Source organism: Muscardinus avellanarius, assembly GCF_963383645.1.
Source record: "Muscardinus avellanarius genome assembly, chromosome: 13".
NCBI lineage: Eukaryota > Metazoa > Chordata > Mammalia > Rodentia > Gliridae > Muscardinus > Muscardinus avellanarius.
Genome location: NC_137799.1, coordinates 86302823 through 86328576, shown reverse-complemented (window position 1 = coordinate 86328576; position 25754 = coordinate 86302823). Strand labels below are relative to the sequence as shown.

Genomic DNA, 25754 nt, shown 5'->3' with positions numbered 1-25754 from the left:
TTATTAAAATAAGGCTCGGGATCGTGCCTGTCTTAGGTTGCCGACCCTCAAGGACCATTCTTACCCGTCATTGGGAGAACAATAGCATGATTGTTTCCCTGTCTTAGGTTGAAAGGTCCCGGGGACGATCTTACCCGTCACTGACTACCGATCCAGCATACTGAGCCGTACATGGGGAGATAAGCCAGCTTCAAGGGCTGCCAGAGCTTGCACCAATATGCGCTGTTGTTGCAGTGTGCGTTGTCGAGTTCGCCTGATATATCCAACCATGAAACATCATGCTACCACCAGCAAGAATGCCCAGAACGCCATGCCACCCCAGTCTTTTAAAAAGCCCAATGTTCCATGTATCAAGTCCATCTATTGTTGTACTGCAGCGACTTCTACGCGGGTAGGATTAATTGCAGCGATGGACGCTCGTAGCTCAATCATGGTGTGTTCAAATTCACGGCTCCAAGTTCCTAGAAGCGTCTTGCTTAATTGACGAAACAAATTGCCTGCATGGGAGAAATTCTGATACTGCACATACGTTATACATATAGTCCAGATAATTGAGCTTGCTGAGCCATGCCAGCAGCCACATGTGAGGATAGAGCATTCATAGTGGCTGCAATAGCTGCCACGGCCACAGAGGCCACAATTACAGCAATAAGAGCAGAAATTCCAAAGTCTCCAAGGATGCATAGAAGCATAGCAGAAAGTCAGAAAACAGGTATCAATAAAACAACCTAAACTATCATTAACCAAGGTAAAGGAAGAGGGAAAGTAGAAATAATTCCCCAAAGATCTTAAAGAAAACAACTCATCTCTACGGTACCGAGCAGCAGTTTACAACTCTTACGTTAGGAACTAATCTTCTGACCTATCCTTTACACATTAGGCGCCTTTTCCAACTAACCTCAGGTGTCTTCCATCTATGGTGGCGGATTAGGAGAGGGAGTCGAATCAGGACCAGCCCGATTCTCTAACTTGCTTACACTAAAAAATATCCTCCTTAATGGAGCCCCCTTTGATCGGGGAAAATATCCTCCTTAATGGAGCCCCCTTTGATCGGGGAAATAACTTGCTTACACTAAAAAATATCCTCCTTAATGGAGCCCCCTTTGATCGGGGAAAATACAGCGCTGTCCCTCGCTTTTCCGCGAGCCTCGCTTATCCGCGAGCCTTATTTACTAAATATCCTCCTTAATGGAGCCCCCTTTGATCGGGGAAAATACAGCGCTGTCCCTCGCTTTTCCGCGAGCCTCGCTTATCCGCGAGCCTTATTTACTAAATATCCTCCTTAATGGAGCCCCCTTTGATCGGGGAAAACACTAAAAAATATCCTCCTTAATGGAGCCTCCTTTGATCGGGGAAAATATCCTCCTTAATGGAGCCCCCTTTGATCGGGGAAATAACTTGCTTACACTAAAAAATATCCTCCTTAATGGAGCCCCCTTTGATCGGGGAAAATACAGCGCTGTCCCTCGCTTTTCCGCGAGCCTCGCTTATCCGCGAGCCTTATTTACTAAATATCCTCCTTAATGGAGCCCCCTTTGATCGGGGAAAATATCCTCCTTAATGGAGCCTCCTCCTCCCTTTTCGGAGTCAAAGGAGTACTTACCAGCCGGCTGCCCGGGACTGCCGAGGTTCTGATCAAAGCGAAGTTCCCCGTACGGGCCACCATTTGTCGTGCGCAGTGACGACTCTTACACGATCTTCCTCAAGCAGTTTTATTACCCCTCCCCGTACGGGCCACCATTTGTCGTGCGCAGTGACGACTCTTACACGATCTTCCTCAAGCAGTTTTATTACCCCAGTTTCAATGCTCTCTCAACGCCCTCTCAGGTAAAACAACATCAGTCTTCTATCTTCTCCCTCATCACTCCACCAACCCTCCTCCGTGGCACTCTACGTCTCTGCTGCAGCACACACCGGTCACAATGGTGGCTTTGTGAACATGTCCGTCCCAGCTCGGAGCCCGGAGCAGTCCGCCAAGGAACTGCTCTTCCTGTCCACCAACCCTCTTAGCTCCTTCTCCTTCCTCCCGCTAGGGCATGCACGCTTTTTAACCTTCTCCTGGGCGGGCAGGTGGTAGCACGAGGCGTTGCGTCACTAATTATCCGTAAGGCGCCTGATAGGGCTCACTGCGCAGGCTCAGGGCACCGCCAGCCTCGTGAGCCTCGTGACTTGGCTGCAAGCCCAGGCGCCATCTTGAGTCCACGCTGGCAACAAGCCTGGGTGCCACCTCGGTCCTGCCGAGTGGGCCCCAACAGCTGAGGCTATTCATAAACCGTGATCCTCCTTTCTCAGCCTCTCAAATGCTGGTATTACAAGCATGTGGCACCACTCCCAGCTTATATAGAGAAATTTTAAGATAAGTATTTAACAGAATAGCAGATTACTAGAAAGGTAGGAACCTATAGACAATATAGAATTATCCTCTTTCATATATTAGCATCTACAGTTTTTAACATATTTGAGTGGGTTTTGGGGGGTTTGTTTTGTGTGTGGTGGTGGGGGTACTGGGAATGGAATCCAAGGGGCATTCTACCTCCAAAGTACACCCTCAGCCCTATTTTTTATTTTGAAACAGGGTCTCACTGAGTTGCAAAGGGCCTCACTAAGTAGCTGAGGCTGTCCGCAAACCGCAGTCCTCCTGTCTCAGCCTTCCAAATGTTGGGATTACAAGCATGAGCCACCATGCCCGGCTTGAGTGGGTTATTACTAAATTGTAAACTCCTTGATCATCTAATCCTCATATGTTGTTGTTTTAAATATGTTGTGTTCATCATCTTCACTGGGGGACCAGGAGATTGTATTTCCAAGAGTAAATATAGCCATTGGGAAAGATCAAGGTTAGGAGCTGTAACTACAGAATTTCTGAGTGAAGATACTCTGAGGACCCCACTCACTTCGTTTGAGAACCCACTAAAATGTGTGTGTGTGTGTGTGTGTGTGTGTGTGTGTGTGTGTGTGTGGTATGTGTGTGTGTGTTACTGAGGATTGAACTCTGGGCATTCTACCTCTGAACTGTACCCCCATGCCACGGACCAGCTCGGCCAGCACTGAAACCGCTGGGACTTCGTTCTCAGAAGGTGGGCAAAGGGTTCAACTTAGTTCTGCAGAGGCTTTTCTGCAGTGATTCCTCCCACTTAACAACTAGAACTTATTCAAGTCCTTGTTCATGGCCCAAACTGTAAAGATCAGTCTCCAGGACTTGGAAGGGAGAAATCTGAAATAATTTGACACGGACAACTGCCTCTTGTGCAATTGACAGGTTTATTTCCAAAAACCAAGATTTTTATATCCTTTTCCCAGTGAGATTCCTAGTAGAAGAATGTAAACACCAAAGAACAATAGTGAAACATTAAGTGTAAACAAGATAAAAGGAAGACCTGTGGGGTCACAGGTTAAGATCTGTCTGGGACCTTGTGATTAAAATCAGCCCCCTTGGCTTTGTGATTAAGATCAGATTTTTGGCCTCATAGGTGGGCCTTGGGGGGCAAAGTCCGGAAAGGCTGGAGTCACACCCAGAGTCTTTTGGAGAATTCAGCCTTTAGAGTCTCCTTTAACCCTTTCAGAGCCTTCCGTTCCTTTGGGCTTTGTCCATGTCCTCCTCTGCTCTAGTAACTTCTTTGAGCTGGACAGGGACGAGGTTGGGGGTCCCAGCTTTAGGGTAACAATCATGCATGTAGTTGGCATGGGGGAATCCAATGGGTCCATGTCGTGTGCGTCTATAATGATCCAAAGGACTGCAGTGGATGTCTGTCCGGTTCTGTCTGTAACACCATCTGATGTCTGAAAGCTTCAGTCCTATGAGACAACACTCACAATACAGTTAGCAGACAGGGCCAAAAAGCATCATGACACAGGCGAGTTGATTCCTATAACTGTTCTCTGATAAATAACCTTGAAGCCAGTTTGTTATTGCAGACTTTGGGATCTCTAGATTTGTTAGAAGTACTTCTCTAGCCCCTACTATTCTGCTGCTGAGTCACAAATGGTAGGCTTTTGTTAGGCCAAAGCCAGGGAAGGGGTTTCTTTACATTTCTAAAGGAGAAGCAAATGGCCTAAGAGAAATCTAAAGAATTCCCAGATCCCAGAGAAACTATTTCACACCTCTTGGGGGATGAAACAAAAGGTAGAAGCCTGTGCTTGGAAGCAGGGCAAATCTGCATGGAGATAAAATTACTGCAGCCCCTTCCCTACCTAAATGTTTACACAGCATCTAAGCTCTGACTATGTTACATCTTTGAGATTACCAAAGCAATTTTCCAGTACCAGCACATTAATATTATAGCTTGGAGCAAGGCAGGGGAAGTCTGAGGGCTCAGTCATATTACCAGAAAGTTTATCTTCCACGGACTCAGTTTCTCCCATAGTCCTGATTTTACATCACCGGAGCAAGTTGTGTGGAAAGTTAATAGAATCATCACCTAAAGAACAGTAGCTATGAAAGAACATCTAAGAGCAAGGAGTAGTTTGACCAGCGACCACGCCTCCCTCGGCTTGCTTGCTTTAAGCACGTGCCACATCATGTGTGCAGGGTCACGCACACAGACTCCGAGGGAGGCAGGCCGTGGCACCCCCAGCCCTATTTTATTTTTAGCTTGAAACAGTCTTACTGAGTTACTGAGAGTCTCACTACTTGCTGAGGCTGTGATCCTACTGACTCCACCTCTCAGATACTGGGAACACAGGCGTGCACCACCAAGCCCTTGGCTGGGGAAAATTTCTTATGGCTTAAAAAATAATTTCCTTCCCTGCATTTTTTCTGTTCTCTCTGAGATTTTTAATATAGGTTGAACATCCATAATCTAAAATTTGAAATTTTTCAAAGACTGAAACTTTCTGAGTGCAGACATGAGGCTACTGATAAGTAAAATAAAAAATTAAATGCGAGTAAAATAAAAATAATGTGCGTATGGCGGAGTGTGAAAAACACGAGAGAGGTCCGGTACACATGGCATGTAAAGTTTTAATGGCACGGCTCTCCCGGGGATCAGGGCGAGGCACTGTGGGGCCCGCGCGCCTGTCCGAAGCTAGAGGACGCGGGCTCTCCTTTTAAAGGCATGCATCTCGCAAGATGGGGGTTTTACTCGTGGGAACGCCCAATTCTCGCGGGGGTTTCAGCCCCTCCCTTGCCCTGCAGAGGTCATGTGACACAAAGTCACATGGCTGCGGGCTCTCAGCAGAGCGCGGGGCTGAAAAGATGGCCGCGAGCTCTCAGCAGAGCTCGGGGCTGGAAAGATGGCCGCGAGCTCTCAGCAGAGCCCGGGGCGGGAAGAAGGCCGCCGGCTCTCCTGGAGAGCGCGGGGCTGGAAAGACGGCCGTGAGCTCTCAGCAGAGCGCGGGGCCAAAAAGATGGCCGTGAGCTCTCAGCAGAGCTCGTGGCTGGAAAGATGGCCGCGAGCTCTCAGCAGAGCCCGGGGCGGGAAGAAGGCTGCCGGCTCTCAGCAGAGCGCGGGGCTGAAAAGATGGCCGTGAGCTCTCAGCAGAGCTCGGGGCCGGAAAGATGGCCGCAGACTCTCAGCAGAGCCCGGGGCGGGAAGAAGGCCGCCGGCTCTCCCGGAGAGCGCGGGGCTGGGGAAGAAGGCTTACGGTCCAGGCAGGCATGGGGCGGCAGCGGCGGCAGTGGTGGGAGCAATGCCTGCAAGCGGAGCGCTGGTGTGGGACCTCACAGTTGAGCTGCTGGCGGGTCGGAGAGTCCGGGGCTCAAAAAGAGAGTAAAAATAAAAAGAGAAAACAGAAAAAAAAAAGGAAAAAAATGGGGAGGGACCCAAGAGTTCTCCCGGGTTTCGGCACCAAATGATAAGTAAAATAAAAAATTAAATGCGAGTAAAATAAAAATAATGTGCGTATGGCGGAGTGTGAAAAACACGAGAGAGGTCCGGTACACATGGCATGTAAAGTTTTAATGGCGCGGCTCTCCCGGGGATCAGGGCGAGGCACCGTGGGGCCCGCGCGCCTGTCCGAAGCTAGAGGACGCGGGCTCTCCTTTTAAAGGCATGCATCTCGCAAGATGGGGGTTTTACTCGTGGGAACGCCCAATTCTCGCGGGGGTTTCAGCCCCTCCCTTGCCCTGCAGAGGTCATGTGACACAAAGTCACATGAGTGCAGGACCCAACTTAACAGCTACAAGTAAAAAATTCCCAGCCCTGAGTGAGGGGCTGCAGTCAAGCACAGGGAATGTAAATGAACTTCGTGTTTAGGTTTGAGGCCAGCCTCAGCAACTTAGTCCCTGTTTCAAAACAAAAGATAAAAAGGGCTGGGGGTATAACTCAAATAGAATGTCCCTGGGCTCTATCTCCATTACTAAAAAAGAAAAAAAAACTTATTTTTAGCCAAGAGCAAGCATCGGGCCTCATGTTGAAAAGTCCCACCCATTTGTTGAACATGATGAAGATAAACATATAACTAGACACTCTTCATTGTGAGATTTCAAGATATCGAGAGAAAGGATGAATTTGAGAAAGAAAAATACTGGTCAGTTTTGTAAAAATGAATAAAAATCAGGCTGTAATCAGTATTTCTTTTTTTTTTTTTTTTTTTTTTTTGCAGTACTGGGGATGGAAGCAAGGAGCATCCTACCTCTGAGCTACATCCCTAACCCTATTTTTTATTCTTTATTTTTGAAACAGAGTCTCGTTGAGTTGCAAAGGACCTAAGTAGTAGCTGAGGCTGTCCTTGAACCATGATCCTCCTATTTCAGCCTCCCAAATACTGGATTACAAGTATGCTCCACCACGCCTGACTACTGGATTACAAGTATGCTCCACCACGCCTGGCTTTTAATCCGTATTTCTAATCAGCTACCATATATCCTGAAACTGATTGGAGAGATACTTCAAAGTTTTGGAGGCTGATAATATTGTACCTGAGATTTCATATGTAGCTAAACCATCATCATAGGTGGGGACTGAATAGAATATTTGTACATTAATAAATATGATAGCTAGATACAGTGGCATAGCTGGGCGTGGTGGCGCACGCTTGTAATCCCCGCGCTTGGGAGGCAGAGACAGGAGGATCGCATAGGTTCAAAGCCAGCCATGTAGGAGACCCTGTTTCCAAATAAAAATGTAAAAATAGGTCTGGGAGTGTAGCCCAGAGGTAGAAGGGCTTCCAGGAACCCCAGTACCACCAAAAATAAATAAATAGATACAGTGGCACATGACTGTAATCCCAGTACTTGGGGATCTGAGAAAGGAGGATCACAGGTTCACAATCTCAGCAACTTCGTTGAGGCTCTCAGCAACTCATTGAGACACCCTGTTTCCAAATAAAAAATAAAATGGGGCTGTGGGTATAGCTCAGAGGTCATTGCCCCTGAATTCAATCCCCAGTACCACAAAAATAAGCTAATGAATTTAAAAGTTTACCTAAAATGCTGCAATTTTTCTTGTTTGAAGATGTAATCCAAGCCGGGCGTGGTGGCGCATGCTTGTAATCTCAACATTTGGGAGGTTGAGACAGGAGGATCACAGTTCGTAGACAGCCTCAGCTACTTAGTGAGGCCCTTTGCAACTTAGTGAAACCCTGTATCAGAATAAAGAATAAAAAATAGGGCTGGGGATGTAGCTTGGAGGTAGAATGCCCCTGGGTTCCATTCCCAGTACTGCCAAAAAAAAAATAGAGAACTTAACTCTGCATATAGAACAGGATACATATGCATAATATTAACTTGGACATTGTAAAAGATGAGTTAGAACAAGGACAATGAAAGTCTTTATTTATTATTGGAAGGGGAACTGGGGATTGAAACTAGGGGCATTCTGTCTCTGAGCTACACCCCAGCTCTATTTTACTTTTTTGTTTTGTTTTGGTGATACTGAGGGTGGAACCCAAGGGCTTTCCTACCTCCCGGCTATACTTCCAGACCTTATTTTTGGTGGTACTGGGATTCCTGGAAACCCTTCTACCTCCGGGCTCCACTCCCAGACCTATTCATGTGTGTGTGTGTATATATATGTATATATGTGTGTGTGTGTGTGTGTGTGTGTGTGTGTGTGTGTATACAAATCATTAGATTAAGTACATTAATGATTGTACTTACATCATTAGAAGTTGAAGAAATTGTTGCCAATAAGAAAACTAATGCTGAGATAACTTTAATGAGAGGAATAGCAGTAAGAAAGTGTGTAAACAAACTAAATGCTTATGTAGTAAAAGGAAGTTAATAGAAAATGTCCAAAATTTAGTCATGCCATACTTGCATAAATATGTTATTTAGAAATAAAATAACTGGGCACAGTGCAAACAAGTGTAATTCTAGTACTTGGAAGGTTGAAACAAAAACATCGCAGGTTCGAAGCCAGCCTCAGCAATTTAGCAAGGCCCTCTGTAATTTAGTGTCACCCTGTTTCAAAATAAGCCAGGCATGGTGGTGCACACTTGTAATCCCAGTACTTGGGAAACTGAGACAGGACGACCCGGGTTCTTAGCCAGCCTCAGCTACTTAATGAGGCCCTCTGCAACTTAGTGAGACCCTTTTTCAAAATAAAGATAAAAAATTGGGCTGGGGGTATACCTCAGATGTAGAATACCCCTGGGTTCATTTCCCAGTGCCACAAAAAAAAAATTTTTTTTTAAATAAGATAGGGTTGGAGATAAAGCTCAGAGGTAGAGTGCTTCTGGGTTCAGTCCCAAAACCACAGAAAAAGAGGAGAGAAGAGAGATCCAGGAGTTGTGACATATGCTTGTAATTCCAATATTTGGGAGGCTATTACAGGAGGATCATAGGTTCTAGGCCAGCCTCAGCAATTTACTGAGGCCCTGTGCAACTTAGTTAGACCCTGTTTCAAAATAAAAATAGAGCTGTGCAACTTAGTTAGACCCTGTTTCAAAATAAAAATAGAGCTGAGAGTATAGCTCAGAAGTAGAATGCCCCTGTGTTCAATTACCAGTACCACCAAGAGAGAGAGAGAGAGAGAGAGAGAGAGAGAGAGAGAGAGAGAGAGAGAGAGAGAGAGAGAGAAGAAAAGCAGGGTTAGAGAGAGAGAGAGAGAATGGAGCTGGGCATTGTGGTACATACCTGGAAACCTACTGCTCAGAGGCTGAGTGAGACAAGAGGATCACAGGTTTTAAGGCCTGCCTCAGCAACCTTGTGAGATTCTTTTTCAAAATAAATAAAGTAGGGCTTAGGATAGCTAGGAGTAGAATATCTCTGAGTTCAGTCTTCAGTTCCAAAATAAATAATAGTTGACTTAAACTTTATTTAAAAAAATAGTTCATGTAGCCAGTAAACATGAAAAAATTGTTCAGTTGTATGGGTAATCAGGACACAGACACACACACACACACACACACACACACACACACAAGATGTTACTGCACTCCTATTGATTGGTTTAAAAAAAAAAAAGCCTGGAGCCCGGCATGGTGATGCATGCCTATAATCTACTTGGAAGGCTGAGATGGGAGGATCATAGGTTTGAGCCCTACCTCAGCAACTTAATGAGACCCTGTTTGAAAATTTAAAAAAATAGGCTGGACTCAAAAAATAGGCGTGGTGGGACATGCTTGTAATCCTAGCATTTGGGAGGCTGAGAGAGGAGAATCACAGTTCACAGACAGCCTCTGCTACTTAGGCCCTTTACAACTCAGCGAGACCATTTCAAAATAAATAATAAAAATTAGGGCTGGGAGTGTAGCTCGGAGGTTGAATAGCCCCTGGGTTCTATCCCCAGTACAGAAAGAAAGAAAGAAAGACAAGACAAGAAAGAAAGACAAGAAAAGAAATAGAGTAGGACTGGAGGTGTAGCTCAGAGGTAGAATGTCCCTGAGTTCATTCCCCAGCACCACCAAAAATAAATAAATAAATAAATAAATAAATAAATAAATAAATAAATAAATAAATAGAGTTTGCTTACTAGAAGTATTGTCGACTTGGAATGTGGTAAGAATCTCACACCCTGTTTATATGGAGCATAAGTCAGCACATCTACTTTGGAAAGGAATTCACATTGTCTGTCAATTGAAGGTATATAAATAACCAGTGATCTAACAGATAACCCCATGATGCATACACTAGAAAAACTGGTACAGCTGGATCCATGTGCACTACTTGTAATAGCCCAACATGAAAACAACCCCAAATGTTCACTAAGAATTAAAAATTAAATAGATTTTTTTTGTTCAGCAGGAAGGCAAAGTTAAATACAAGTAAAAAGCAGTAAAATTAGAGCAACAATGAATGAATATTAGAAATAATATTGAGTGAAAATTAAGATATAAAAGACTACATGAGCTATGTGAGTCCCCTTACATAAAGTCAGAAGCAGACAAAACCAAACTATATCGTTAGGGATTTATGCATACAGGGAAATTATTATCACGAAAATGAGGATGGTGTTTAACTCTTGGAAGAGAGGATCCTGTGTGAGGAGAAGATAAGGAGATGTTGGAAAGCTGTTGTAGACCTGGGTGGTGGGTATGTGTGTATTCCCTGACAGATTTTGTTCTATGCACTTTTCAGCATGTATATTGATATTTTACCTTTAAAAAACTGCTTAAAGAGATGGTTGCCCTTAGATGAATGTGTGACTGAAGAGGAAACTCAGATGGCTAGGCTTGGTGCACACCTGTAATCCCAGTAATTGGGAGACTGAGACAGAATCACAGGTTTAAGGACAGCCGCAGCAACATAGCAAGGCTCTTGTCAGCCTATGGAGATCTTGTTTCAAAACAAAATTTGCCGGGCGTGGTGGCACATACTTGTAATCCCTGCGCTGGGGAGGCTGAGACAGGAGGATCCCGCTGGTTCGGAGACTGTGTTTCCATATAAAAAAATATAAAATAGGTCTGGGAGTGTAGCCTGGCTGTAGAAGGGCTTCCAAGAACCCCGGTACCACCAAAAAAAAAAAAAAAAATTTAAAAAGGGCTGTGGGTATAACTCAAAGGTAGAATACCCCTGAGTTCAATCCCCAATACCACCACCACCCCCCAAAAAACTAAGATATATTGAACTACTAATTAGTAAGTAAAGAAAGGCAGATTCAAAGAAGAGATCAAACTTTCACTTATTCAGTTAGAGAAAAAACACCACCACATTCTTTCACACACATTAATCTAGAATTGGCAGGGACTTTCTTATTCAGTAGTTATTTATTACTTTACTAGGCACAGGAGGTTCTGGGGGTGAACACTTAATAAAATACACTCCCAAGCCAGACGTGCATACCTGCATTCCCAGTACTTGGGAGGCTGAGACAAGAGGTTCACAGGTTTGCGGCTAGACTCAGAAATTTAGCAAAACTCTTCCAAACAAAAATAAAATAGGGCTGGGGGTGTAGCTTAGAGGTAGAATGTCTCTGGTTTCAATCCCCAGTACCAAAAATAAATAAAAGCTGGGTGCAGTGGCACATGCCTGTAATCCCAGAACTTGGGAAGCTAAGACCAGAAGACTGCAAGTCCAAGGCCATCCCGGACAACTTCATGAGACCCTCTTTCAAAATAAGTAGAAGATAGTGGTATAGCTTGTTAGGTAGAAAGCCCCTGTGTTCAATCCTGAGTATCCCCCCCTAAAAAAAAAAAAAAAAGAAAATGCTTTCTCTTCCTTCAAATATATTGTACCTTAAGTAATAGGAAACAAGCCAATGGTTATAGTAGAGGTGAAAGATATGTCCAAGTAATAGTCTTTATTGCTGATAGCAGTTTGACATAGATTATCTCAGAGCCTTAAAAATCCTCTTGCACTGGGTGTGGTGGTACATACTTGAATTCCAGCACTTGGTAGGCTGAGGTAGTAGGATTGCAGGTTCTGGCCACCCTCAGCAACTTACTGAGGCCCTCCACAACTTAGTGAGACACTGTTTCAAATTAAGAATAAAAAAATAGGGCTGGGGTTATAACTCAGAGGTAGAATGCCCCTGGGTCCAATCAGCAGTACTGCAAAAAATAAATAAATGTATAAAGTAAGTAAGTAGGTAAGTTCCTTTGCTTTGTTAATCTTGTTTTGCTACAAACGTGGTAATTTTATCTATTTTGGTTGTAGTAAGGATTGAGCCAAGGGACATTCTGCCTCTGAACTAAATCCCAAACCCTATTTTTATTTTTTAATTAATTCATTTGTGGTGCCAGGTATGGAACCCAGGGTCATTTTACCTCCAAGCTATACCCCCATCCCTATTTTTTTTTTTTTTTGAAACAGGGTCTCACTGAGTTGCAAAGGTCCTCACTAAGTAGCTGAGGTTGACCAAGAACCGTGATCCTCCTGTCTCAACCTCCCAAAATCTGGAATTATAAGCATGCACCACCACGCCTGGCTTTTATTTTTAATTTGGAAATGGGGTCTTGCTAAGTTACCAAAAGCCAGGTTGCTTAGGCTGGCTTTGAACTTGTGATCCTCCTTTCTCAGCTTCTCAAATATTGGGATTACAGGCATGTGCCACCATGTTTAAAGCTTAAACAGTACCCTTTTATTAGAGCACAGTTCTGTACCTCATAAGTCAGGGCAGGATGTGACTGTGGTCTGCGCTCAGCGTCTCATACAGCTGTAACCAAGGCATCGACCAGGCCATTAGAAAGAATTCCCTTACAAGCTTAATCAGGGTGTTGGCATATTCAGTTCTCACTCAGGGAACCTCTTAGCTCCTGGAGTTCCCTCTCTGTGAATTCCTTGCCACAGCATTGTACCTTCCCTCTTCAGAGCCAGCGATGGAGAATTTCTCTTGTGTCTGGTCCCTTTTAATGGGTTGCTTGATTAGGTCATATCCCTCCAGGATAATCCTATCTAAGGTCAATTGCTTTGGGAACCTTAATTGCATCCTTCACAGCAACTCCTAGCTTAGTGTGATTGAATAATGAGATGGATAAGGTAACCTAGCAGGAGGGGAGGGAATACAAATGACAGGAAGGAAAATTACTCCAAAACTTTATTATGGTTGTATTTAAGCAGTACTTTATTTGTTGAGTGAGTTTACCTTGTAATTGTTTGTTTGCATATATCTTTTAAAGAGCATGCATTACTCTATTTTACGATTCTACATACTATAATTTTGACCCCAACTTTCAAGGACTTTAGAGTCTTAATTACCGAAAATAATAAGGAAGTTTACTCACATGCATTCTATTTTTTAACCTTGGTAAAAGGAGAGGTTAAGCTGGGTACTTGGGAAGCTGAGACAGGAGGAATGTGCAAGTTCGAAGCCAGCCTCAGCTACTTAGTGAAGCTCTCAGCAACTTAGTGAAACCTTGTTTTCAAACAGAATATAAAATAGGTCTGGGAGCTGGGCATGGTGGCACATGCTTGTAATCCCAGCATTCAGGATGCAGAGATTTGAGGATCACAGTTCCTGGACAGCCTCAGCTACTTATCATGAGGCCCTTCACAACTCAGTGAGACCCTGTTTCAAAAGTAAAAAGACTAAAAAATAGGGCTGGAGGTATAGCTCGGAGGTACAATGCCCCCGGGTTCCATCCTCAGAACCACAAAAAAATAAAATAAAATAAAATAGGTCTGGGAGTGTAGCCTGGAGGTAGAAGGCCCCTGGGTTCCATTCCCAGTAACATACATGCGCGCGCGCGCACACGCACACACACACACACACACACACACACACACACACACACACACGGAATATTACCACCTCTGTGACCAAGACTAGCATTCAACTTCTTGAATTCAAATCTGCCTACTTTTTACCTAATGATGCCACCTCAAGTATGCTACTCTACTACTCTCTGCCCTGTGTTTTTCATCTGTAAAATATCAGAGTAAATAATCAGATTTTTCCTTGTATGGTTTTTAATAGTTAATTTAGGTGATAACTAGAAAACTGTTAGGACAGTGCTTAACATATAATAAAGTGCTTTGGAAGTATTTACTTTTTTATAAATGTATTTTTGGGGAGGCTGAGAGGATCCCAGTTCACAGACAACCTCAGCTCTACTTAGGCCCTTTGCAACTCAGTGAGACCCTGTTTCAAAGAAAAAAAAAAAAATAAGGGTTGAGTGGAACTTGGAGGTAGAATGCCCCCTGGGTTCCATCTCCAGTACCACAAAAAAAAAATGTATATTTGTAATTACATATTCCAGGTGTATTAAGCATGTTAATGTGTTGTCCTATTATGAGGGACCCATAAATAAGAATAATATTTTCCTTTCGTGGCCTTAATTCTTATTTCTGACTTACTTTATTATATGTATGTCTTTTATGGTAAACCGCTTTGTGGCAGCTTACTATAAACTGCTAATTTAATGCATTTTCACAACTAATTTTACTACACTGATGTGATATCTAAGTTCACTCTGGCTCTGCTTCTAAAACCTTGATGGGATCTGTAGCTGGAGAGGTTTTGGGGGTCAGTGTGAGTTAGTTACATTTACTCTGTACCAGGGAAAGCTGGAGGAGTGCCTAAAGCAGTTGAAGGAGGAGAGAGTCATACGGCTTAAGGCTGATCAGCGAGTCAGCGAGGTAAGTAAAAGTTCTTTCTCATGTTCTGAGAGGTTTTTGTTTGTCTTTTGGGTGTTTAATCTTAAGCCGCATAGATACATACACACATCAAACTTTTGTAAATTTTAAAATGAGAAAATATGGCCAGGCGTGCTAGCGCACTCTTGTAATCCAACATTTGGGAGGCTGGAGGATCGTGGTTTACGATGGCCTCAGCCTCAGCTACGTAGTGAGGCTCTTGGCAACTCAGTGAGACACTGTTTCAAAATAAAGAATTAAAAATAGGGCTGGCAGTGTCACTTGGAGGTAGAATGCCCTGGGTTCCATTCCCAGTACTGCAAAAAAAAATTTTTTTTAAAGAAAATATTTCACATTTATTGCACTTTGTTAATCTTTGTATTTACTTTTTTCTTTCTCAGTAATAGGGATTGAACCCAGGGGCATTCTACCACCAAACTATACCCCCAATCATATTTATTCTTTATTTTTTTATATTTTTGGTCAGGAGCACTCTACCTCTAAGCTATACCCACAGCCATATTTTATATTCTTTCTTTTTTTGGTACTGGGGATGGAACCCAGAGGCATTATATTTCTAAGCTACATCCCAACCCCAGCCCTATTTTTTTGTCTTTTAATTTAATTTTTTTAATTAATTAATTATTTATTTTTGTGGTACTGGGGGTGGAACCCAGGGGCTTTCCTACCTCTGGGCAATACTCCCAGACCTGTTTTTTTATATTTTATTTGGAAACAGGGTCTCACTAAGTTGCTGAGATTCTAAGTAGCTGAGACTGGCTTTGAACCTGGGCAATCCTCCTGTCTCAGCCTCCCAAGCGCTGAGATTACAAGCGTGTGCCACCACGCCCGGCTCTTAGTCTTTTTATTTTTTTTTTTGAAACAGGATCTCACTGAGTTGCGAAGGGTCTCATTAAGTAGCTGAAGCTGTCCACGAACTGCTATCCTTTGGTCTCTGCTTCCCACCACGCCTGGCTTTATTTTTTATTTTGAAACAGGGTCTCACTGAGTTGCAGAGGGCCTCACTTAAGTAGCTGAGGCTATCCGTGAACCACAGTCCTCTGGTCTCAGCCTCCCGAATGCTGGGATTACAAGCGTGCACCACCATCCCTGGCCTATTCTTTTTTTTGTGTGTGTGTGTGGGGGGGTACTAGGGATGGAACCCAGAGGCTTTCTAACTCCGGGCTATACTGCCAGACCCATTTTATATTTTATTTGGAAACAGGGTCTCACTAAGTTGCTGAGAGCCTCACTAAGTAGCTGAGGCTGGCTTCAAACCTGTGCGATCCTCCTGTCTCAGCCTCCCAAGCACGGGGATTACAAATGTGCGCCACCACGCCCGGCCTATTCTTTATTTTAAAACAGGGTCTCACTAAGTTGCAGAAGGCCTCAAAAGTAGCTGGGGCTGGCTGTGAACCTATGATCCTCCTGTCTCAGCCTCCCACATACTGGGATTACAGTAGTGCACCACCATGCCTTGCTTTATTTACTTTTACTTAGTGACCTGTGGTTATATTCTGAAATGAACATTTTTTAAAAATGTAAGAATTATACTTGGGCATGGTGGCGCAATCCTGTATCCCATTAAGAGACAGGACGATTGAAGATTCAAGGGCAGCCTCAGCAACTTAGTTAAACCTGTCTCAAAATAAAAAACTATGGCCTGGGGTGTAGCTCAGATATAGACTATCTTCTGGGTCTAATAAAAAAGCTAAAAGATATAAGAATCATCTCAGCATAATGATGCACACCTGTAATCCTAGTACTTAGGAGGCTGAGACAGGAAGATTTCAGGATTTCAGCACAGCCTCTGCAATTTATCAAGACTCCATTTCAAAATAAAAAAGGGCTGGGTGTATAGTTCAGACATAGAATGCCCCTAGGTTCGATCCCCAGTACAAAAAATAAAAGGAAGAAATTTCTCCTCAGGCTTTTATATTACTGCAGCTTATTTTTTATTCATGAAATGTACAGAAATGGTTGATGAGAATGCCTACTGAATTGAATTAGAGAAGTAAGTAATTTAAATAAATGTAGCCAGGCAGAGTGACTCACACCTGTAATCCCAGTACTTAGGAGGCTGAGACAGGAAAATTGCAGGTCCACAGGCAGCCTCAGCAAATTAGTGAGGCCTTGTTACAAAATAAAAACTAAAAACAGAGCTGGGCGTGGTGGCGCACACTTGTAATCCCAGCATTCGGGAGTCTGAGACCAGAGGATCACAGTTCACAGACAGCCTCAGCTACTTAGGCCCTCTTTCAAAATAAAGAATAAAAATAGGGCTTGAGATGTAGTTCAAAGGTAGAATGCCCCTGGGGTCCATCCCCAGAACCACAAAAAATAAATTAATTAAATAAAAAGGTAAATAAGTAAGGCTGAGGGTGTAGCTCAGAGGCAAACCTGGGATTAGTTCCCTGTAACAGAAAAGAAAAAGATGAGCCCAGCAACCTAGTGAGACCCAAACAAAACAGGCTGTGATGGGGCGGGGGAGGGGGATAAACTCAAGAGATAGAATGCCCATGGGTATAATCTCTAGTACCACAAAAAAAGAAAAAAAATATGTTGATCACCTGACTGTGTAAGGCAAAAAGTCTATTGTGAATGAAATGGTCTTTGTAAAAAACGTTAGAGTTGGGCTTATGTAGGACTCTAGTTGGAGAAGATGAGGGTCCTAGGAGTATGCAGGTAGTAAGTGTTTTCAAGAAGCTAGGGATGGGTATTGGTAGTTACACAATTAATGAATTGGATATGATTTAGGACTTTCAAATGTGCATATTAAATATTATGCTTGCTAAAATCAGTCCTTAACATTTAGCAAAATACTTAACTCAAATAAAACTCTATACTTCATTTTCTAATTTAAGAGGAATCTTAGGCATCTAATTTTCTAATGTAAAATGATCCTGTATAAATTTAACCAGTTAGAAATGTGATCTTTTTTATTCATTTTTACTTATTATTTTTTGCGGTACTGGGGATGGAATCCAGGGGCATTCTACCTCCAAACAACACCACCAGCCCTATTTTTAATTCTTTATTTTAGTGGTACTGGAGTTCCTGGAAACCCGTCTACCTCCAAGCTAACTCCCAGACCTATTTTTTATATTTTTCTCAATTTTGAAACAGGGTCTCCTAAGCCAGCGAGGCTGACTTCAAACCTGCGTGATCCTCCTGTCTCCACCTCCCAAGCATGGGGATTACAAGCGTGCGCCACCACGCCCGGCTAATTCTTTATTTTGAAACAGGGTCCCACTGGGTTGCAGAGGGCCTCACTAAGTAGCTGAGGCTGTCCACAAACCGCAATCCACCTGTCTCAGCCTCCCAAATGCTGGGATTACAAGCATGTACTACCACGCCCGGCTAATTACATTTTAAAATGTTTTATTTTAGTTTGTTACTTAAAAACTCTTCTTTAAATGACAATGAGAGAAAATTGTGTCACCGGTTTTCAACCTTCTTTTGTAGCTGGAACATGAAAATGCCCAGTTAAGAAATATAAATTTCTCTTTGTCGGAAGCCCTTCACGCACAGTCGGTGACAAGCATGATTCTGGATGACGAAGGTGTTTTGGGCAGCATCGAGCATTCTTTTCAGAAGTTCCATGCTTTCTTGGATCTCCTTAAAGATGCTGGGTTAGTTTATTTTTTTCTGGGACATTCTATCCTCTTATAATTCTAATCATAGTTTTCTGAGTATTTCAGTGATTTCCATAGCTTCCATAAGCCATTTGTATCATGTAATTGTAAATAATATACTTGTTTTTTGTTGATGTATGTATGTGGTTTCTTTTACTGAGGGTGCATCCTAGGTGCATTCTATCTGGGCTATACTCACCCAGCCCTATTTTATTTTTTATTTTGGAAGAGTCTCACTAATTGATGAGAATCTCACTACTTGCTGAGACTGTCATCTAACCTGCAATCCCACATACTAACACACCTAGCTAATATATTTTTTTTTATTTTTTTATTGGTGCACTGTATTCATACATCATAATGGCATAAAAACTTGTGTAGACATACATGCACACATCGCCTAGTTAGCCCCTACCCAATCCCCACACCATTCCCTCCCCATCCCTCCTTCCCATGCTTGGCTTAGTGGTTGACATCTAATATTATAGCAATTTATCCAAAATTAACAATGATAATCTCACATAACAAACTCATTTGTCTGATATCAAACTTTTGATCACTTAGAGATAACATTTCAGTATTTCTTTTTTGCTTTCTTTCTTACCAGAGGATATTTTTTTCTTTTTTTGTAAGGTAAAACTATTGTGCATTTTTTTTTTCAGAAAAAAATCTATCCTAACATGAAATATTAACTCTAAATACCCAAAGCAATCTCGAAAAAGAACAAAGCTAGAAGATGTACATTTTCTGATTTCAAACCTTATAGAGCTACAATAATTGAAACAGTGTAGTACTGCTATAAAGGCAGATATATAAACCAGTGGAGTAAAATAAAAAGGCTAGAAATAAATTCTTCCATATATGGTCAAGTTGTTTTTGACAAAGTTTCCAAGAACATTTGGTGAAGGAAATAATAAATTTTTAACTAAATATTGTTGAAAAATAATAATTACATGAAAAAAAATAAAATTGGACCCTTACCTAACACCATATACAAATATTAACTCAAAATAAATAATAGACCTAAATGTAAATCTTAAGACTATAAACTTTTAGAAGAAAACCTGGGTCATAACACTTAACAATGTTGAAATTGGCAGTGATTTCTTGGATATGATTTCAAAGGTACAGGCAACAAAATAATACACAAACTTCCTAAAAAATAAAAAAAATATTGTACATCCAAAGACAATGTAAACAGAGTTAAGAGTTACTGATAGAACAGGATAAAATATTTCCAAATGCTATACCTGAAGGTATATTAATATTCCAAATAGAAATCCTAAAAATTAGCAACAATAAAAGCAAACAATACCATTTAGAAATACAATTTAGAAATAGGTAAAAGACTGACATAGGGCGTGGTGGTGCACGCTTGCGATCCCCGCCCTTGGGAGGCTGAGACAGGAGGATCACACAGGTTTGAAGCCAGCCTCAGCTACTGAGTGAGGCTCTCAGCAACTTAGTGAGACCCTGTTTCCAAATAAAGTATAGGTCTTGCTTTTATTGTTAATTTTTAGGATTTCTAGTTGGAATATTAATATACCTTAGATATAGCATTTGGAAATATTTTATCCCATTCTATCAGTAACTTTTAACTCTGTTTACATTGTCTTTGGATATACAATTTTTTTTATTCTTTAGGGAGTTTGTTTACCCTTCTGTTGCCTGTGCCATTGAAATCATATCCAAGAAATCACTGCCAATTTCAATGATGTGAGGTTTATGACCCAGATTTTCTTCTAAAAGTTTATAGTCTTAAAATTTATATTTAGGTCTTTTATCTATTTTGAGTTAATATTTGTATATGGGATTAGGTAAGGGTCCAATTTTATTCTTTTTCATGTAATTTTAATTTTTCAACAATATTTAGTTAAAAGATTACTATTTCCTCTACCAAATGTTCGTGGAAACCTTGTCAAATATAACTTGACAATATATGGAAGAATTTAGCTCTAGGCTTTTATTTAGCTCCAATAGTTTATATATCTGCCTTTAGAACAGTACTACACTGTTTCAATTATTGTAGCTTTATATGGTTTGAAATCAAAATATACATCTAACTTTATTCTTTTTCGAGATTGTTTTGGGTATCTAGAGTCCATATTCCATATTAGGATAGAATTTTTTCTGAAAAATAAATATATAAATATATGATAGTTTCACCGAAAAAAAAAAAAGAAAGAAAAAATATTCTCTGGTAAGAAAGAAAGCATAAAGAAATATTGAAATGTTATCTTTAAGTTATCAAAAGCTTGGTATCAGACAAATGAAACTGTTATGTGAGATTATAATTTTTAATTTTGGATAAATTGCTATAATACTAGATGTCAACCACTAAGCCAAGCATGGGAAGGAGGGATGGGGAGGGAATGGGGTGGGGATCGGGTGGAGGTTGACTGGCGATGTGTGCATATATGTCTACAAAAGTTTTTTTTGTATCCCACTATGATGTATGAATACAATGCACCAATAAAAAATTTTTAAAAAAAGAATGACATAAATAATGAATCTCCAAAGATTTTAACCTATAAACACATGAATATATTCTTCTTTGCTTAGTTGTCTGCTGGATAGAAAATCTTGTTTCTCTGGTTCTGGTGTGTATTACCTATTTCTTCTTTGTAGTTAATCTCTTTGAGTATTTTCTCTGGTGCTGGTTTTAAAGACATAAATACCTTCAGTTTCTGTTTGTCATGGAAGCTTCTTATTTCCCCATCTAATTTAATAAATAGTTTTGCTGGGTAGGAAATTTTTGGCTGGAAGTTGTTTTCTTTCAGAGTTTGGAATATGTTACTCCAAGCCCTTCTGGCTCTCATGACTTGGTTTGGGAAGTCTGGAGTGATTCTAATTCGTTTCCCTCTGAATGTCACTTGGCCTTTTGTTTCTGTTGCCTTTAAAATTCTCTGCTTGGCTTCCGCATTGGTCATTTTGACAATTATGTGGCATGGGGATCCTCTGATCCTGTCTAAAGGGAGTTCTGTATGTTTCCTGGACCTGTGTATCGACCTCTTGCTGTATGTTTGGGAAATTTTCTTCTATTATTTCTTTGAAGAGATTATTGATCCCGTTGGTTTCACCTTCTTTTCCCTCCTCTATTCCAATTATTCTTAGGTTAGCTCTCTTAAAATGGGCCCATATTGCGTGGTGGCGCACACTTGCAATCCCCGCGCTTGGGAGGCAAATACAGGAGGGTCGCGCAGGTTCAAAGCCAGCCGCACGTGCTGGCTTAGGAGACCCTGTTTCCAAATAAAAATGTAAAAATAGGTCTGGGAGTGTAGCCCGGAGGTAGAAGGGCTTCCAGGAACCCCAGTACCACCAAAATAAATAAATAAATAAATAAATAAATAAATAAATAAATAAATAAATAAATAAATAAATATAAAATAAAATGGGCCCATATTTCTTCAATGTCAGATGCCTGCTGTCTGATTTTTTTTTCTAAGTTAGAAATTATGCATTCGTTTTTGGAGTGATCATCTTCTAGGACCAAGATTCTATTCTCCATGTGGTCTAATTGATTGTTTATACTGTGAATTGAGGCCTTTACCTCAATGATTGCTTCCTTTATTTCTTTTAGACTCTCTCTAAATTCTTTTCAAAAGTCCTGTAATATTTCTACAGTTATATTCCTGATTTGATCTTCTGGAGATCTCTGAATTTCTGTTATCAGGTTCTAATAATATGGGGTTGTGGGCATTCATTGCTCTATTATTGTTCCTCTTTCCCATGATTTCAGAATTTTGTGCCTTCCCTGGGTCACTACGACTTCACTTAGGGTGCCCTGTATCTCGAGTCTCTTGTAATCTCAGCCGCCACTACTCCTTTTCTGGGTTGTATCACAAAATCTCATACCCAGGAAGTTAATCGAGGCTGAAGGGGTGATATTTTGTAGGTGAATGAATGGGTTGGTTCTGAGGAGTATGCACATTTTTGGAAATTAGGGGAAGGTAGTAAAATGCATGGGATGGAAATGAGAGGCATTAGGTGCTGTTTAAAAGAGAGGGGTGGAGCTGTGCGTGGTGGCGCACGCTTGTAATCCCAGCATTCGGGAGGCTGAGACCAGAGGATCATGGTTCACAGACAGCCTCAGCTACTTAGTGAGGCCCTCTGCAACTCAGTGAGACCCAGTTTCAAAATAAAGAATAAAAAAATAGGGCAGGGGGTGTAGATCAGAGGTCAAATGCCCCTGGGTTTCATCCCCAGACTCACCAAAAAAAAAAAAAAGGTTAATTAATTAAATTAAATAGAGGGGTAGGCCGGGCATGGTGGCATACCCTTGTGATCCCAGTAGATGGGAGGCTGAAACAGGATCCAGGTTTTCAGCCAGCCTCAACTACTTAGTGAGGCTCTCCACAACTTAGTAAGGTAGAATGCGCCTGGGTTCCATCTCCAGTACTACTAAAATAAAATAGAGGGGTGGAGGAACATGTCTGTAATCTCAGTGACTCAGGAGGCTAAGGCAGGAAGCAGGAGGATTTCAAGTTCAAGTACAGCCTGGGCAAATTAGGAAGGCTCTATCTCAAAACAAAAAGGGGCAGGGCTGTGTCTTAGTAGTAAAGTACCCTTGGGTCCAATGCCGTGTGTGTGTGTGTGTGTGTGTGTGTGTGTGTGTGTGTGTGTGTGTGTGTGAATGAATGAACAGGGTGGTTCTAAGGAAATAAAATCAAAGTGATAATGTAGTATATTTTGGGGAGAATAGGGAGTACTGAAAGGATCGAGTGATGTGGTTCCTCAGCATGAATATGGAAAGAGCTTAGAAACGGGTAGGGGAGGTGTGTGGTCTGGTATAGGATATTGACTTCTAAGTTTTTGGTTTTGTTTTTGTTCTTTTGGTTTTTTTTGTTTGTTTGTTTTTTGGGATTTTTGGGGAGTTTTTTGTTTTTGTTTTTGCATTGCTGGGAATGGAACCCAAGGACATTCTACCTTCAAGCTACACCCTCAGCCCTATTTTTTATTCTCTTTATTTTGAAACAGGGTCTCACTGAGTTGTGGAGGGCCTCACTAAGGAGTAGCTGAGGTTGGCCGTGAACCACAATCCTCTTGTCTCAGCCTATCAAATGCAGGGATTATAAGTATACACCATTACGCCCGGCTCAACTTCTAGGATTTTCAAATATTAATATTCATATATACAAGTATGTCATGCTTATAGGTACAGGAAAATCTAAGGTGGTGTTTCTTTCAGGATTATAACAGTTCTTTTCCTTTTCTTGTGCAGGCTTGGGCAGCTTGCCACAATGGCTGGTATAGACCAGTCAGATTTTCATTTACTAGGTCGTCCCCAGATGAATTCTACTGTTAGTAGTCCACCCAAAGAAGAAAAGAAGGCACTTGAAGACGTAAAAACAGACTCAAAGCAGAATGCCCTTGGACAAATAAAAAATATCCAAGTAAGTGGGCAGAACTGAACATATGATTAAGAGAGAGAGAGAGAGAGAGAGAGAGAGAGAGAGAGAGAGTGTGTGTGTGTGTGTGTGTGTGTGTGTGTGTGTGTGTGTTACTGGGGGTGGAACCCAGGGGCTTTTCTACCTCCGGGCTATACTCTCAGACCTATTTTATACTTTACTTGGAAACAGGGTCTCACTAACTTGCTGAGAGCCTCACTAAGTAGCTGAGGCTGGCTTTGAACCTGTGTGATTCTCCTATCTCAGCCTCCTAAGTGCTGGGATTACAAGCGTGCGCCACCACGCCCAGCAAGATCGAATATTTTTTTAAAAATGGAATTATTGAGTCAGAGAGAAAATAGAACAGAACTATTTCTAATAGTTCTCGTGCCTGAGGGCCAGAATCTCTTCCTTAGTTTTGAGACAAGTTTGTTCCTATTTCTTAATATTGTATTGTTGAAAAATAGGAAAACTTACTTGGACAGTTTAAGGCAAATAATCTCAGTAAAGAAATAAATGAAAGATGAAAGAAAATATTCCAAGTTTTAAATTTTGTAAATGTCTATTGTATTCATATTTTATCTAGGTTTCTATTTGTATGCAGTCAGCTTACAATGAAGGAACACTAATGAAGGTACAAGTACTGATACCAATAATTTTTTAAAATAAGTAGCTCAGATATAACAGGCAATGTGTCCTTGAGAGCCACCAGTTACAGGTGTGGGAAGGAGCCCTGCCAGCCGCAGGGCTCCCTGCTATTTTTCCTTGTCTTACCTGGAGCCCTACCTTTCATCAGCCAGGCTCAGACTGGTCTCTGGAACTGACACCTCGAGTCACATATTGGATACTGCTTACATTTGTATAGAGGATAGAAAAAATTAATTTTGGGGGGACAAGGTTTTATTATTTTTTTAATGAGGGAAATGGGGCAACAATTACCCAAAACACAAAAGTCTAAAAATATGGTGGACCTATCTCTGAATATAGCTAAATTTTGAGTTGAGAATCACTTGGGAAGATATAATTAGGGGAAAAAAGTGACCCTAGAACCTTCTGTGTAATCAGCTGACTGCTTAATAAGATCACAGAGTAATGTTGACACTTTGAACTCTTTTTAATGGTTACCTTTTGCTTGACTGAACATTTTGTTTTTCCCTTCAGTTTCAGAAAATCACAGGTGATACTAGAATTCCTTTGCCTCTGGACTCCTTACACATTTCTACTCAAGAGACCTCAGTGATTTCCAGAGATGCCCTGGGAGTCCCAGCCCCTGAGAAGCAGCAGGAATCTCTCGAAGGATTCATTGCTAGAACATGTTCTCCTTTAGCAGATATGATTCCTGGAACTGGAAGTCAAAGAGAGGAAGAGGAGTTGTCTAGAAATAGCAAATCATCTTCAGAGAAAATGACCAAAACAGGTGAACATACCAGAAAACACTCTGCTAAGAAACAGCTTGGAAGGGACTTGCGTTCCTACTCTGATTCTTCTGCAAACCGAAAAAGCAGAGGAATTGGGGGAAATAGTTCTTTGGTTCACGAGCCGATTAAAAATGAGTCTTTGAAAAAATGCATTTCTGTCAAGAAAGAAATAGTGACTGTTTCATCCAATACAAATAAAAGTAAACCAGATTCCCTAGAACATTCTGAAAGTGATACTCTTGGGTCTGATTTTGAAATCCAAGAAAGCATCCATTCTCTATCACGCCTGACTTAGGTCTAGCCCCTTTGAAATTATGTTTTTGCCCTCAAATTTTAATAAATTTTCTTAAGTTTTTACTATGGCACATGGTGTCGTGTGTGTGTGTGTGTGTGTGTGTGTGTGTGTGTGTGTGTGTGTTTACTAGGGATTGAGCCCAAAAACGTTCTGTCTCCAAGATATTCCTTCTTTATTTTTTTATTTTTGAAATAGGGTCTCCCTAGATGAGAGTCTCACTACTTGCTGAGGCTGTCTTTGAACCTGCAATCCTCTATCTTAGCCTCTCAAATGCTGGAATTACAGTATTTGAGAAAGTTCCGGCCTGTACATTTTTCATAATGAAACTTTCAGCTGGGTGTGGTGGCGCACGCTTGTAATCACATTTGGGAGGCTGAGACAGGAGGATTTCATTTCACAGACAGCCTCAGCTACTTAGTAAGGCCTTTTGTAACTCAGTGAGACCCTGTTTCAAAATAAAGAGTAAAAATAGGGCTAGAGATTAGCTCAGAGGTAGAGTGCACCTGGGTTCCATCCCCAATATTGCAAATAAATAAATAAATAAATAAATAAATAAATAAATAAATAAAAATAAAATAGGAGAGAGGGTATAGTCCGGAGGTAGACTGCTCCCTGGTTTCAGTC

At 41.5% G+C, this 25754-nt stretch overlaps 1 protein-coding gene across 2 annotated transcripts in view; it reads left to right on the top strand.

Moving 5' to 3' along the window:
* Positions 1 to 25130, top strand: part of CEP78 (centrosomal protein 78) — a gene marked incomplete at both ends in the record, with an annotated part of 59649 nt that extends 34519 nt beyond the window's left edge. The window contains 5 exons of one of the 2 annotated variants that reach the window (XM_080708542.1): positions 14321 to 14398; positions 17861 to 18027; positions 23252 to 23423; positions 24004 to 24051; positions 24579 to 25130. In XM_080708542.1, coding sequence (XP_080564668.1) covers positions 14321 to 14398; positions 17861 to 18027; positions 23252 to 23423; positions 24004 to 24051; positions 24579 to 25130 — 1017 coding nt within the window. The remainder of the gene's footprint in view (positions 1 to 14320; positions 14399 to 17860; positions 18028 to 23251; positions 23424 to 24003; positions 24052 to 24578) is intronic. The other variant, XM_080708543.1, reaches the window with a different exon arrangement.
* Positions 25131 to 25754: the final 624 nt, after the last annotated feature.